Below are 12,493 nucleotides of genomic sequence, written 5' to 3' on the forward strand. Positions count from 1 at the left end.
GCACACGTCCCCGCGTGTTTTTTTTTTCTGCTCTGCACACGGCCCTCCGTCCAGCTTCCCCCGCTGGCCCCCACCGCCTCCAATGTTTGCGTTGGCTTGCGCGCTGAAGTCCTGACGCAAACTCCTCACGCATGCGCAGAGGGCGCTCGCCTTCCCCCTCCCCCCTCGCAGCCCCCTCCCTACCAGCTACCCCCTCCTCCTTTCAAACGAGGAGGTGCGGGGGCTGAGGAGAGAGGGGGGGCGGTGGACGGGCGAAGGCAGACGGGCACGCGCGCGCGCCGACTTCAGCTAAGAACCCTGGAGGAGGGAGGGAAAAGGAGCGGGCCACTGGCTCTTCCCCCATTGTTTGACGCGCCTGCCCATCATGCACAGTCCGTAGGCGGGGTTTCTCTGTTTCGGACCAATCAGGGCTCGCCGCCCGGCAGCAGGCCCCGCCCGCCGTCTATATTAAAGGTTCTGGCGGCGCGAGCGCTCTACTGGCAGCACACAAGAAAAGCCTTCTTTCCATTGTTCCTGCACCAGCTGCTGCAACAGGCGAATTATTTTTTTCGAGCCGATCCATTATTTTTTATATATATTTGTATATATTTTATTGTAGCACCTTCCCGTCCATCATGTCCGAAGCAGCACTGGATGCCAGCGTGGAGAAGACCACCAAGGTAAGAGTCGCGCTTGTTGGGCACTTTGGGAGAAACTGACAGCTCCCCTCTATGCCATATTTTTGGTTGCTTTGTTACAGCACCTGCGTCGCATCTCCGCTCCTGCCAGTTTCTTTCATGGGGACTCAACCATGATTAATGGTTATTTCCTTATTGACTAACCCATTCACCCGTACCTTTGAAAAATTCGCATTTTGGGTGAAATGTTGTGCTGGCAGAACTTCAGAGTTGGTGTGTTGAGTTTTTGAGTGTGATTTCTGCGGTGATGGGTAAAGGTCAAATCTTGGCACCAGATTGCCACCTCCGGACGCGGTCTGTTTTTGGGCCGGTTCGGTGCGGGTGATGGGCAGAGCTGGGCATGAGCGGTGCCAGTGCGCGCAGCGCCGCGGGGGCTCTTTGTTTACTGAGATTGGAGGCACCACTCTTGCTCTGTGACCTCAGAGGGTGTGATGCCCTGACCTAGGGTACGGAGGGTAGGAGGGGGCTAAAGTGAGAGGTGGGGGCACTGATCTCAGCTGGAGCCCCCTCTGGGAGGCAGAGGGGACCCGACCTCAAAGGATAAGCTTGCTGATTTGACCTTGTGCTTAAGGGGTACATGGGGTTTTCGTCTGTGACCCCAAATAATGCTACCAAGGAGGTTAGAGCGCGCACTCCCACTCGATTGCTAGTGGGGCGGGCGAGGGTGGCATTTAATTGGTCATCAAAGCATGGCGGGATCTTTCTTATTTCTGTTGTTTATTTGGTTTCTGATAGTTTATTGCCCTCTGCCACTATGGGTACATGTGGTCGACTTTCTTTCCCTGCTGTTTTGGGGTCACGGGGGGCGTTCCTGATGTCTTCTTTTGGATTCGGGGCCAAGTGGTCTGTTTAGTAAAGTGGCTGTGCCGGGCAGGTGAGGGGGCACCGCGATCTAGGGCAGGAAGTGCGGTGCCCTCCCGCCGCTGCCCACCAGTGGTGCCAGGGGAGCGCCATTGTGAAGCCCACGCCTCCCTCCGAGTGAGTGCAGGCTGGCAGTGACAGGGGGCGGATGAGTGACAGCCATCGTCGCCCTGCCAGGGGAGAGGTCGGAGCGCATCCCCCTCGGGAGGATAACGGAGGATGCAGGCAGACCTGGTCGGGGGAGGGGTGAAGGAGTTAAAAAAAAAAGTGGGGGGGGGGGTGCTTTAGGGCAAGGCGCTGCCGGGAGCGGCCTCCAGGGGCCAAGATCCGTTTGATTGTTAATTAGAGCGTGGTCCCATGTACATGTAAATAAATACAACCCCTTCCACGCGCACACGGTGATGCCACGATCAGGGCAAGATGCTGGGACTGTGGCGGGCCGGGTGCTGGCACAGGGTACATTGTGGGAAGTCCCTTTGTATCGGAAGCGGAGCGGCCCGTGGCTCGGGGTGCACGGTGACAGGTCTTAAGAAGGGTAAAGTGAACCGTGTTCTATCGAGGATGCATTGTGTCCGGGCCGGGTCACAATGGGTACCGGGTCCATCGGTTGAGGGATACATTGTGGCTGGTTCTCGTGTGCAGCAAGTAACTGGGGTTCTACGGTGGGGTGGGCATACATAGTATCGTGTCTCCGTGTTTAAGGGCATCGTGTGCTGTTGATGGATACACAGTGGCGGGTCCGAGCGTATCGGGATACATAGTGGCGGAACAAGTGATGCGGTTCTACCTTGGGATACATAGTATCGTGTCTCCATGAGTGAGAAGGGGATCGTGTTCTGCTGGCGGACACATAGTGGGCAGTCCTGGTGGGCATCAAGTGAATGGGGGGGCGGGGGGGGAGTTCTACCGAGGGATAATTAGTATCATGTCTCCGTGTGCAGGAAGTGGATCGTGTTCGGCTGAGGGATACATAGTGGCGGATCTTAGTCTCCATGGAGTGTACGGGATACATTATACCCACCCTTATGCCCCTGGGGCGCCTGGCACACACGCCCCAGGTGCACGGGTGGGGTGCACTGGTGCCTGTACTTGGGCGCGCAGGTGAGGTGGGGGAGGGGCCGCGCCATCAATCTTTGATGCTTCTCCGGCGGGGGAGGGGGGTGCCAGGTGTTCCTCATAGCCGGGGGGCGTTTGCCTCTGACACCCCTGCATTCCGCTTCGCCTCCCCCCTACAAGGAGCAGCTCCTGTCCCTCCTCTCCAGGTGCCCTCTCCGCAGTCCCTCCCACCCCAGCCGCGGGAGCTCCGCCCCCCGCTCGTCACCAGGTGAAGAAAGGGAACATGGTCACGTGGGGCGGGACGACCAATCGGATGGCGTCCTCGCTGTGGCGCCAGCTTTGAACAGATGTTGGCAGCGTGCGGAGGTGTTGCACGCACGGGCAGTCCTAACTGCGCATGCGGGCTACGGCCCATCCCTCCAGGGCCGTCAATCAACTCCTGCGCCTCCTGTATAGGCCTGTTGTGTTACCGGGGGGGATAGCTAGTTGACCCTTGATTGTACACTTTAATGCCTGCTTTACACCACAGTCGCCAAAGATTATTATACCTTTTGAAGATTACCTTTTCAAGATTTTCTTTGGCTCGGTAACACAATATAGACAACTTAACTGGTAGACAGGTACACAATTACCTTTCTGTCTTTCGGTCTCATTATAGTAACTCAATTCTCACAGTGCACCTTCTTCATAGGGACTGTTGACTGCTTTTTTTTTTTTTTTTTTTTTACTACCACAGTTTTATTATTAAATGTTTATTTTTTGTTATTTTAAATTTTTCTTTACGTTAACCGAACTATCTTTTATTCCTCCAGGATTTAAAAGCAAAGGGCAAAGAAGTAGAAACAGAAGAAAAGGACAAGGCAGCAAACGGGAAGGCAGTGAGTATTTTCGCCATGTTTCCTTGGGAGCGTAGGTGGTTTTCAGGGTGGGCGCAGTGGCTTCCCCTGTATCCGCATCACTGCACCTGGTAGCAGGAATGGTGCCAGGTGACATCTTTATTCTTTTAGTCCTGCAATGCCCGTGCTTCCAAGCGCTGACTAAACCTTGCACGTTCACTAGTGTTCACTTTGCAATGCCCGTGCTTCCAGGCGCTGAATAAACCTTGCACGTTCACTAGTGTTCACTTGTGGCAGCCGTTACACAATCACTTCACTAGCAGTCGAAGGGCCCAGCAACTAGCATGTGCATTTATTTCACACTGTACACCCCGAGCAGGGTCCAATCATCGCATGCGGGCTGGAGGTCAAGGGTGCATCCTAACCTGTTTGCAGACTAGTTGCCCACTGGTGATCAGCGCTAATCCTATGCCCTTTCCACCCAGGAAAACGAGGAAAACGGTGAACAGGAAGCAGACGAGGTAGACGATGATGAGGAAGCTGGGGAAGAGGACGAGGAAGAAGACGAAGTAGAAGGTAAGCCTAATTTCCTCTCCATTTTACCTTGTTTCCACCTGGGCTCTCATGCGCACAAGGTCACACGTACGACAACAGCGCACACTACCGGAAACAGCAGGCGGCCCGTGGTCTGTTGCCGTGCCATTCAGATTAGTGCAGCAGGTGCATTGACACCGGGACTTGGTGCACCCTAATTAAATCTCCCCCTTTGCAAAGTCCGTGATGTGAACTTGCATTCACAAATCACCTCTAACAACCATGAACCAGTCACTAGTTGGAGTACACCTTGCCCGGGTGCAAAATGGGTGAGTTCTACTTTGAAGCTGCCAGTGTTGGGGGACTGGTGTTCGTTGAGGCCCCTGTTCTGCATTCTGAAGTCTCCCTCGCGCTCTTGTAGTGTCCGAGCGCTGCACTATTTGGTGCTAATGCACGTGTGAGGCAGGCCGTGTCATCCAGGTAAGTTTCGGGGGGTGGGGGGGGGGGGGGGGGCATCCTTCTTGCAGTCACGTGGACTGTCTTCTGGGTGATGCGCGGCAGAATAAACGGAAGGGATTGTCACTTGCACTTTGACACCCGTGCCTGTGTGAACGCGCCGACGCAGATCAGCCCCTGGGTGTGATCATTGAAGTGCCGATCTGGAGGTGAGAACAGTAAATGCCGGTGTATTCTTTGCCAGGCTCTGTGATGGCAGCATTATTAGGAGACCTCCTTACGGCTGCACTGAAGAGCACACGATCAAACTTAAAACCCCCGAATCTGCTGAATCTTCGAGTTGCTACCTGCAGCTGCCAGGGCAGGATTTTAGGGTTTTCATTCTCTGTAGTGCAGGGACTGGTGCACCCCGGCGGAGGCCCGTAATTTGGGAGCCTTTAATCGTCACTTTAGTGAGATCGTGGCGCCACGGGCATGTTTTGACAGTTGGGCTGCCCCTCCCACTGGGCCCCTCCCAGCCACACACCCTGCCAAGCCGCCCTGGCCTTCAGTCCGGGGTGAGGCGCCGAGTGGGCGTGGTCCTTTCCAAGTGCGTGGGCGGGGTCCGTGTGCCACTGATGCTGGCTTGTCGCGGGAAGGGTTTAATCTCTTGCACACGAGGATGTTTGGCGAGTAAATCTCTCCCTTTCCAGGGGTTGAATTGGGAAATGACTTTGCACGAAGTTCCTGCTTTCCTGGGTGAGCTTTGCCTGGCGCTGAGAGTCTGTACTTTAAGATCACACCAGGGCACACATGTTTAAGGGATGAGGCATATTCCCAAACCACCTATGTAGGACACCAGTACCATGCCCCTGGTACAAGGAGGACAAATATAAACAGGCAGCCATGAAGATATGCATGTGTGTGTGCGCGTGTGGATGTGTGCGCGTGTGGATGTGTGCGCGTGTGGATGCGTGTGCGTGTGGATGCGTGGGTATGTATGTGTGGATGTGTTGGGGTGTGTGGATGTGTTGGGGTGTGTGGATGTGTTGGGGTGTGTGGATGTGTTGGGGGGTGTGTGTGTGGATGTGTTGGGGGTGTGTGTGTGTGGATGTGTTGGGGGGTGTGTGTGTGGATGTGTTGGGGGTGTGTGTGTGGATGTGTTGGGGGTGTGTGTGTGGATGTGTTGGGGGGTGTGTGTGTGGATGTGTTGGGGGGTGTGGATGTGTTGGGGTGTGTGTGTGTGGATGTGTTGGGGGTGTGTGTGTGGATGTGTTGGGGGTGTGTGTGGATGTGTTGGGGGGTGTGTATGGGTGTATGTGTTGGGGGGTGTGTATGGGTGTGTTGGGGGTGTGTGTGTGGGGGATGGGTGTGTATGTATATGTGGTGTGTGGGATGTATGTATGGGGTGTGTTTAGGTATAATTTAGCGTCCATTCCTGGAGCCTTCTGCCCCTCGCTAGAACATTCCTTAAGCAGGATTTAGAGGTTAGTTTTAGTAGATGAGCTTCACTCCAGTGGTTTACCATGCAACTATTTTCAGGGGGAGGCGCTTGTATGTAATCTGATTTGCCACTGAACGCTACATGTTGGGTTTGAGCACACTTTGCCCCTTTGCCCTCTGGCAACCCTGGCCATGACCTGGTGATCCCTGCGTGGATTATGCAGGATCCCCCTTCAGTAGGTTTCCAGAGAAGCCATGTTTAGGGTGACCTAATCCAAGGCTTACGGTGGGGAAGGCCAGCACTGCATAAGGGATTAAAGTACATCTCTTCATGGCGGGATGTGTCCAAATCCCGGGTGATGGGTCCGGTCTTTATCCAGTCTGTCACCGTTCTGAAAGACCTCACTTGTAGGATGTCTGTCCATTTGCTGCCTGATCATTTTATTCAGAGGGGCTCTGATCTGGCCTTGAGGTGTCCCGGCCTTGGGGTGTCCCGTTTGTGAACCCACCTCAACTGTGCACACGTTTCTGATGTCCATCGATTGTCCCCACCAAAACTGACAATGCATCTTTTGAATTACAGGAGAAGATGAGGATGATGATGAAGACGATGAACCCACATGCAAGAGGGCGGCTGAAGATGATGAGGTGGGTCTTGTGGGCGACACGTTGTGGGTGGCTTATGGGTTAGCATCAGCTGGTCTTGTATGCAGCGCTCTGGTAGCTGGCAGCAGTTCTGGTGATACAGAGTTGGTTATGCCTGCCCCTGGGCTTGTCCTGTTATTAACTTGCCCCGAGCTGGCAGAATATTAGTTGTTTCCTGTGCCTTGCACCAATGATTGCACAGGCGTTAATGCACGGTGCTCGGGCACTAGCTACATAAAGCCTTTAGTTCAGGTCCTATGAGGGTTTATCAAGTGTTTCTGGCTTTTTAGGGTCCTGGTCTGGCAGTCAATGGCTACATTTTATGCAGTGATTACTTAAAAAAAAAAGTAGCAAGGCCTTGTAAGGAGGCGATAGCCATCAATCTCCTACATGTGTCAATTCAGACTATAGATATATATATATATATATATATATATATATTAAAATGACTAATACATGCCATCAACGCTATTATAGCTTTGGGCGGCAACTGTTTAACACATGTCAACTATTAAGCAGCTGTGGTGCTTCTCAAAAAATAAAGCCAACAGCGCCACCATGTGGCAGGCTGTCAGAAGACCCGGTATTGACAATAAAGTGACAGGGCCCAGCACTGGAAACTACTGGCACAAATTAAGGACTGATTTTATGGGAAGTTTACACCTTAATCTGCTGTCAAGACCTTTATGGTTTGGATTGGGGGGATCTTCTTCAGAACAATTGGTAATCTGAATAACATTGATTTTGTAAATATTATAAATAGTAAGATAGAACCTACTCGCCTGTAGCACTGTTTCTCAGAAAATGATTTAAACTGCCACACAATTCTATGCTGGAGAGTGGTTGCTTGAATTATAAAAAAAAGTTTTTTAGTGTGACTTGAACTAAAGTCTATCCTTTTTCCACCAGGATGATGAGGTTGAACACAAGAAAAAGAAGACGGCCGATGATGACTAGGCGACCCCCTTCTTATCCTGGCTGCTGTCCTTTTCACCCTCTTCCTGTCAAAAAGTGGTCACCCTTCTTCCTCCCCTGAAGTAGAGCAGCGAACCCATGCCTGTCCCCTTCGAGACCCCCCTAGTCCCTTTGTGGACATGGCTTCGCCGCACGCGCACACAGACCATAGCGGGTGCGAACATTTTTACAAAAAAAACGGAGCGGGAAGGGAAGTAGCGAAACTTCAAAGCTCCACTTTTCTTCTGAAAGTACTTAAAAAAAAGAATTTGTTTGTATTTTTTATTTACATTTTATATTTTTGTACATATTGTTAGGGGGTTGGGGGTCAGTCATTTTTAAGTGATCTCTAGGTGACCAAAAGTGAGCTTTGAAGTGTCTGTGTTGGGGGGCGGCAGGGTGGGCTATGAATAGGGGAGGGGGCTTTCCCTCCGCCCCTCCCGTCCCTGTTCTAGGTGTAACTATTATTCGTGGTGTGACCAGGTCGTGAGTTCTACACAAGGAAAAATAAACCGCGGAGGGGGAGGAGGGGAAACTTGTTAAAAAATATAAAAAATAAAAAAATCTATAAAATAAAATGCAAAAAGACCCGATCTGAGCATTCCAGTAACCTTTTTGTTTGTGTACGTACCTTGATGTACCATACGTAGTTTGGGTTGTATGAGCTGGCAAGGCCAAAGATGGACTTTTTTTGTTGTTTTTTTAAATTTTATTTGTGTATGAAGTTGCTGTTTTTTTTTTTTTTCATTTCTTGGCCGGTTTGATGTATGTGTGAACTGATGTCCAACAATAAAACAGGAATTTTATTTTGCCGAGTTGTTCTAAGGCGACTGACTCAGAGCTGTTCTTTTCCTGTGTTTCATGCAAATTAATACCCTGTTCCCCTTTGTAGTTCAGGGGAGGGGGCGTAGTGAGGGGGTAATTAAGATTTCAGCTCAGAAGTCCCTTCCCAAGCAAGTTAACCCCAAAGTTCTCTCCCCATCTGAAGGGCGGCCCTCGTGAGCATCCAGTAATCTCACTGTGCCTGTAATGCTACCCACAAAGATGCCCTCCAGATGCCAATGGATAGTACACCTTCAGAGCTCCGCTTTTTTTTTTTTACTACGGATGAATGCCAAGCTAAGGGAGTCCAAAGTACCAGTTCAATAAATCAAATGTGCTCTGATGCCCCTGCCCTGATCCACCGTGGCCCTGGGTCTAATGCCTGCCAATTACGAATCTGTTAAAAGTTCTATTCTGCTAAAGCACGATAAAGGTTTGAGACAAACGCTGTGTCGACAAGCATTGGTAAACACAATAGCTCTGGTGTTTGGAAGCGGTGTTCTTGCCTTGCAAAACAAGTTCTTGGAAGCCACTTACCTAAACACTTACAAATGACCAACTGTGCTATCAAAGTACAGACGGTTACATTGATAGTGTATGTATGTATGTATGTGTGTGTGTGTATATATATATATATATATATATATATATATATATATATATCGTTGTTGCAATAATACTTGAGATGGCCACCCGTGTATATGCACAGATAAGAACATGACCATAAGTAAAAAAAAAAAAAAAAAAAAATATATATATATATATATATATACTATTGCTTCGGTTTTTTTTAATAAACTTTTGGGATAAAGGTATACAATGCCTCTCAAATCCCTACTCTAGAGAGGACTACTTTCTGTGAGCGGCCATATTTTTTTTCGACTGAATGACGTCACTCGCTTAGGATAAAACCTATGGCTACAGTGGGCTTTCCCCCCCCCGTGTTGGTGGGTTGCTGCAAAACAAATGCAATCTAATGTTTAAAGAGGGCTGCTTGAAAGAATGTGTGCAGACTTTTAGTAAAAATCAATAGGTCTTTGCTAATGCCAGACATTGCCCACACATATCGACTGGTACAAAGTGCTATAGAAGTAACTGCTTCAGGGCGCTACTAGGTTCCGTCTGTTAGTGTCTAGGAAGCGCTGGGGGAACAGCAGTTGAGGAGAACCTTTCTGGAGAGCCCCAGGTGCCTAGTAACACTTTTAGGTGACAAGGGCACTCTGGTAGCAGTGCGTCACTTTACCCACTAGTAACCAGTCACGTTTAGGCAGCGCCATTGGGAGACAGGGCAGCACTAGATTATGCGGCAGAGCTGGCTACATTTTGCGGCATAAAAAGGTAAATTATTCGGCATAATGTATTAATTATTTTGTCATTTTTTACACCAGTAAATACTGTCTCCGCTAAGGTTTCACCTACTTAGTTTAACAACTCCATATAGAAGAAAGCCCATTAAAATGACAAGGTAACTGTTTCTAAAAGGGCCTTCCCCAGCGCTGCGTTTTTAGTAACGTTTGAGCGAGAAACTGTTTTTTTGTGTTAATCTGCAGATTGTGCAGCCAGCAGATGCTGGATTATGTGGCAAAAAGCCATAATTATGCGATAGAATCGGATAATTTCAGTGGCCCTGCCTGTAGGTTAAAAAAAGGAAACGCGGTGGCGGTGCCCATGATGCTGGTACACAGGGGCTACATAGAACCCAGGTGGATCTCGCCCCTTCGACTCGCCACACCCAGGACCATGGAATGTTTAGGGTTTGGTTCTGGCTAGCACGCCTCTTGGCTCCCGATCGTTTGCTCCCTGGACCTCCATGCAGGCTTCGATCCACCGCATCGTGCTGTTGTTCAGGCCAACAGTGCTGGCTTCTTGTGCCAAACTGCATTTATGCATGAAAGCAGTGTATGTGAATTGATGAGTTTACACCTCACATCAAAGTGAGGCCTGTTGGCTTTGCCAATGCTTGTTTTTATCTTGGCAGACCCAGAACATGTTTTCGGGTGGGGCGGCAGGCTGCTGCAGGTACTAGAGCTGTATGCATGGGCACCGGGTGTGGCATGTGGGTGTGTGCTGCATAGAGCATCGGCCACGCAACATCCGGTGTCAATGCATACAGCACGTGCAAGGGAGCATACATGACGCAAACATGCAACAGTCTCAGGTGTTGAGGTAGGTCTCACCCGAGGGTAGGTGTTTCCTAGGTCAAGCCGGCACTGGTGAAAATGCAACCAACGAGCACCGCACAATAACTAGGCTTGAGGGCAGGTCCCCCACCCTACACTGCGGGTAGAGCAGGCTTTGGGGGGCCCCTTGCTGCAGAACCTCGAGCTCTTCCGGATGGCACGAGGAATGGGTGTCTCGCCTTCAGTGGGTTCCAGGGTGTGCTCAAGGAGGTGCTGTGCGCGCACTCCTGGGTGCACGAGCATATGTGTTCTAGCACTTGACCCCCCCCCCCCTCTTGTGGGGTACCTGGCACAGTGATATTGGTTCCATGAGTGGGGGGCGGCAGGGGACAGGGACTGGCTCTGTTTAGACCACCACCATCTCTAGGGCCTGGAAGAATTAATTTAATTTGGAATACAGTCCCCAAAAAACTTCGTGCCATTTCCTTGTTTTGCCATCCACGAGATGGCCGGTGAAGTTCCCAGGGCAGAGACTTGTTGGGTCCTTCAAAATCAGTGGAAGTAAAGAGCGCGTCCACTGCGCTTCAGTCTCGCACAGATGGGTTTCCATGCGCTGTATTTCGGCTGAATGCCTCGCGTATGACTGGACCGTGTTTGTCACTGTCCAAGCACGTGGATACCTGGACAAAGATACCGACATAGGATGAGCGCCAACACTAGGGCAGTGACCCTGGACGGGGGGAGAGCGACTGAGGTGAGACTCTTACCACAGGCAAGAGATGCAAGCACCACACCGGGCAGACTCGGCCTGATATCACACTGGGACAGTGAGAATCTGGGGATACACTGACACTGGGGCACTGAGAGTGTGGGGATACACTGACACTGGGGCAGAGAGAGTGTGGGCATATACTGACACTGGGGCACTGAGAGTCTGGGTATACACTGACACTGGGGCAGTGAGAGCTGGCATATACTGACACTAGGGCAGTGAGAGTGTGGGGATACACTGACACTGGGGCAGTGAGAGTGGGCATATACCGACACTCGGGCAGAGAGAGTGGGCATACACAGACACTGGGGCAGTGAGAGTGTGGGCATATACTGACACTGGGGCAGAGAGAGGGGGCATACACTGACACTGGGGCAGTGAGAGTGGGCATACACTGACACTGGGGCAATGAGAGTCTGGGCATACACAGACACTGGGGCAGTGAGAGTGGGCATACACTGACACTGGGGCAGAGAGAGACCCTCTGGGTATGCAGTGCGCTATATAAATTCTTTGACTTGACTTGACACTGACACTGGGGCAGTGAGAGTGGGCATACACTGACACTGGGGCAGTGAGAGTGTGGGGATACACTGACACTGGGACGGTGAGAGTCTGGGGATACACTGACGCTGGGGCAGTGAGAGTGGGCATACACTGACACTGGGGCAGTGAGAGTCTGGGCATACACTGACACTGGGGCAGTGAGGGTGGGCATACACTGACACTGGGGCAGTGAGGGTGGGCATACACTGACACTGGGGCAGAGAGAGTGGGCATATACTGACACTGGGGCAGAGAGAGTGGGCATACACTCACACTGGGGCACTGAGAGTGTGGGGATACACTGACACTGGGGCAGAGAGAGTGTGGGCATATACTGACACTGGGGCACTGAGAGTCTGGGCATACACTGACACTGGGGCAGTGAGAGCTGGCATATACTGACACTAGGGCAGTGAGAGTGTGGGGATACACTGACACTGGGGCAGTGAGAGTGGGCATATACCGACACTCGGGCAGAGAGAGTGGGCATACACAGACACTGGGGCAGTGAGAGTGTGGGCATATACTGACACTGGGGCATTGAGAGTCTGGGCATACACTGACACTGGGGCAGTGAGAGTGGGCATACACTGACACTGGGGCAGAGAGAGTGGGCATACACTGACACTGAGGCAGTGAGAGTCTGGGCATACACAGACACTGGGGCAGTGAGAGTGTGGGCATAATCTGACATTGGGGCAGTGAGAGTGTGGGGATACACTGACACTGAGGCAGTGAGAGTGGGCATACACTGACACTGGGGCAGTGAGAGTCTGGGCATACACTGACACT

At 51.3% G+C, this 12,493-nt stretch overlaps 1 protein-coding gene across 1 annotated transcript; it reads left to right on the plus strand.

Annotated features, from left to right (window-relative positions):
• Positions 1 to 475: 475 nt before the first annotated feature.
• On the plus strand, positions 476 to 8,252 carry PTMA (prothymosin alpha). Its single transcript, XM_086944556.1, has 5 exons — positions 476 to 659; positions 3,407 to 3,472; positions 3,916 to 4,006; positions 6,426 to 6,490; positions 7,397 to 8,252. The coding sequence occupies exons 1-5, from the start codon at positions 615 to 617 to the stop codon at positions 7,442 to 7,444; spliced, it is 315 nt and encodes a 104-aa protein (XP_086800682.1). The 5' UTR covers positions 476 to 614; the 3' UTR covers positions 7,445 to 8,252.
• Positions 8,253 to 12,493: the final 4,241 nt, after the last annotated feature.

Source organism: Lissotriton vulgaris, chromosome 11, assembly GCF_964263255.1.
Source record: "Lissotriton vulgaris chromosome 11, aLisVul1.2, whole genome shotgun sequence".
Classification (NCBI taxonomy): domain Eukaryota; kingdom Metazoa; phylum Chordata; class Amphibia; order Caudata; family Salamandridae; genus Lissotriton; species Lissotriton vulgaris.